The sequence below is a fragment of the Penaeus monodon genome, chromosome 32 (genome assembly GCF_015228065.2).
Source record: "Penaeus monodon isolate SGIC_2016 chromosome 32, NSTDA_Pmon_1, whole genome shotgun sequence".
NCBI classification, from domain to species: domain Eukaryota; kingdom Metazoa; phylum Arthropoda; class Malacostraca; order Decapoda; family Penaeidae; genus Penaeus; species Penaeus monodon.
The window spans coordinates 6530499-6531484 of record NC_051417.1 but is presented as its reverse complement, the minus strand read 5'-3'; the positions used below and the strand labels follow the sequence as shown (position 1 = coordinate 6531484).

The window sequence follows — 986 nt, the reverse complement described above, 5'->3', positions numbered from 1 at the left end:
TGCTTATTAATTTTCCTTTCTTTTCTGTATTTCTCATGAATTTTTAGCTTATAAAGTTCCTTCTATGCTTTACTTAGATTTTGAAAAGTGAACGCCCTTTCTTTGATTGGTTTATAAAAATGAGATTCATTTGTTTTTAAAATTTATTTCTTATATACTATAAAACAATAAATAATGAAACCTTTCATTCAAGATATGTAAATAACAGTACGTGACACAGAGGGAGCTAAAAACGAAAACTTAATTATTCTTGCAAACCATGAACCATTCCTTGCCCAAGATTTTGACTACAGTGCAGTCTTCAGGAATATCTCCTGACGAAGGCACAGGCTGAAGGTTGAACAGGCCGTAGGTTGCAGTTCCCGAGCCATCGGGAACAGCAACTTGAGTGTAAACCGAAGGGGCGCCGATAGCTGAGTTGTAAATAATGGGGAGGGGAGCGGCAACCTGGTCTTGGTTCATTTCAGACTCAGAAACCCGGATCAAGGGAATATTTGGAGCCACGAAGGGACTGGGAGCCACGGCTGGAGGAGCCACAGGGACAGTCCTCAGGGGAGTGGAAACCAGAGGAACGGCCCCGTTGTAGGTGGTGTAGTGCACCCCGCTGGTCAGGGGAAGCAGCACAGGGTTTGTGGGAATAGCCATACATCCCGCAGCAAAGAACACCAGGAAGTTCTGAAAAAGACAATCATTGATTTAAAAGTCTCTTCATACAAGCAAGGGAAAAAATATGCTTTGCTGGTCTATCCTCAATACGTAAACTATGACCAGGACACAGGAATACATGCTTTGCTACGAGGTTCTTACCAGAGGATTCATGTTGCTTGTTGTGCTTGTGGCAGTCAGTGTGAGGAGAAGAGCTGACTGCAGACTATTTATAGGTAGAGTAAGCCTGTCCTTACATCATATAGCCACGCCCACAATGGCCTCAGATAGGCCTACCTTCGGGAAGTCGAAGATGAGAGGTTAGCAACAACGATTAAGCC

The 986-nt window shown here is 43.6% G+C and overlaps 1 protein-coding gene across 1 annotated transcript; it reads right to left on the bottom strand.

Annotated features, from left to right (window-relative positions):
• Positions 1-125: 125 nt before the first annotated feature.
• On the bottom strand, positions 126-881 carry LOC119593256. The gene is made up of 2 exons (XM_037942187.1): positions 808-881; positions 126-675 (listed from the first exon to the last, which is right to left on the bottom strand). The coding sequence occupies exons 1-2, from the start codon at positions 817-819 to the stop codon at positions 241-243; spliced, it is 447 nt and encodes a 148-aa protein (XP_037798115.1). The 5' UTR covers positions 820-881; the 3' UTR covers positions 126-240.
• Between the last annotated feature and the right edge of the window lie 105 nt (positions 882-986).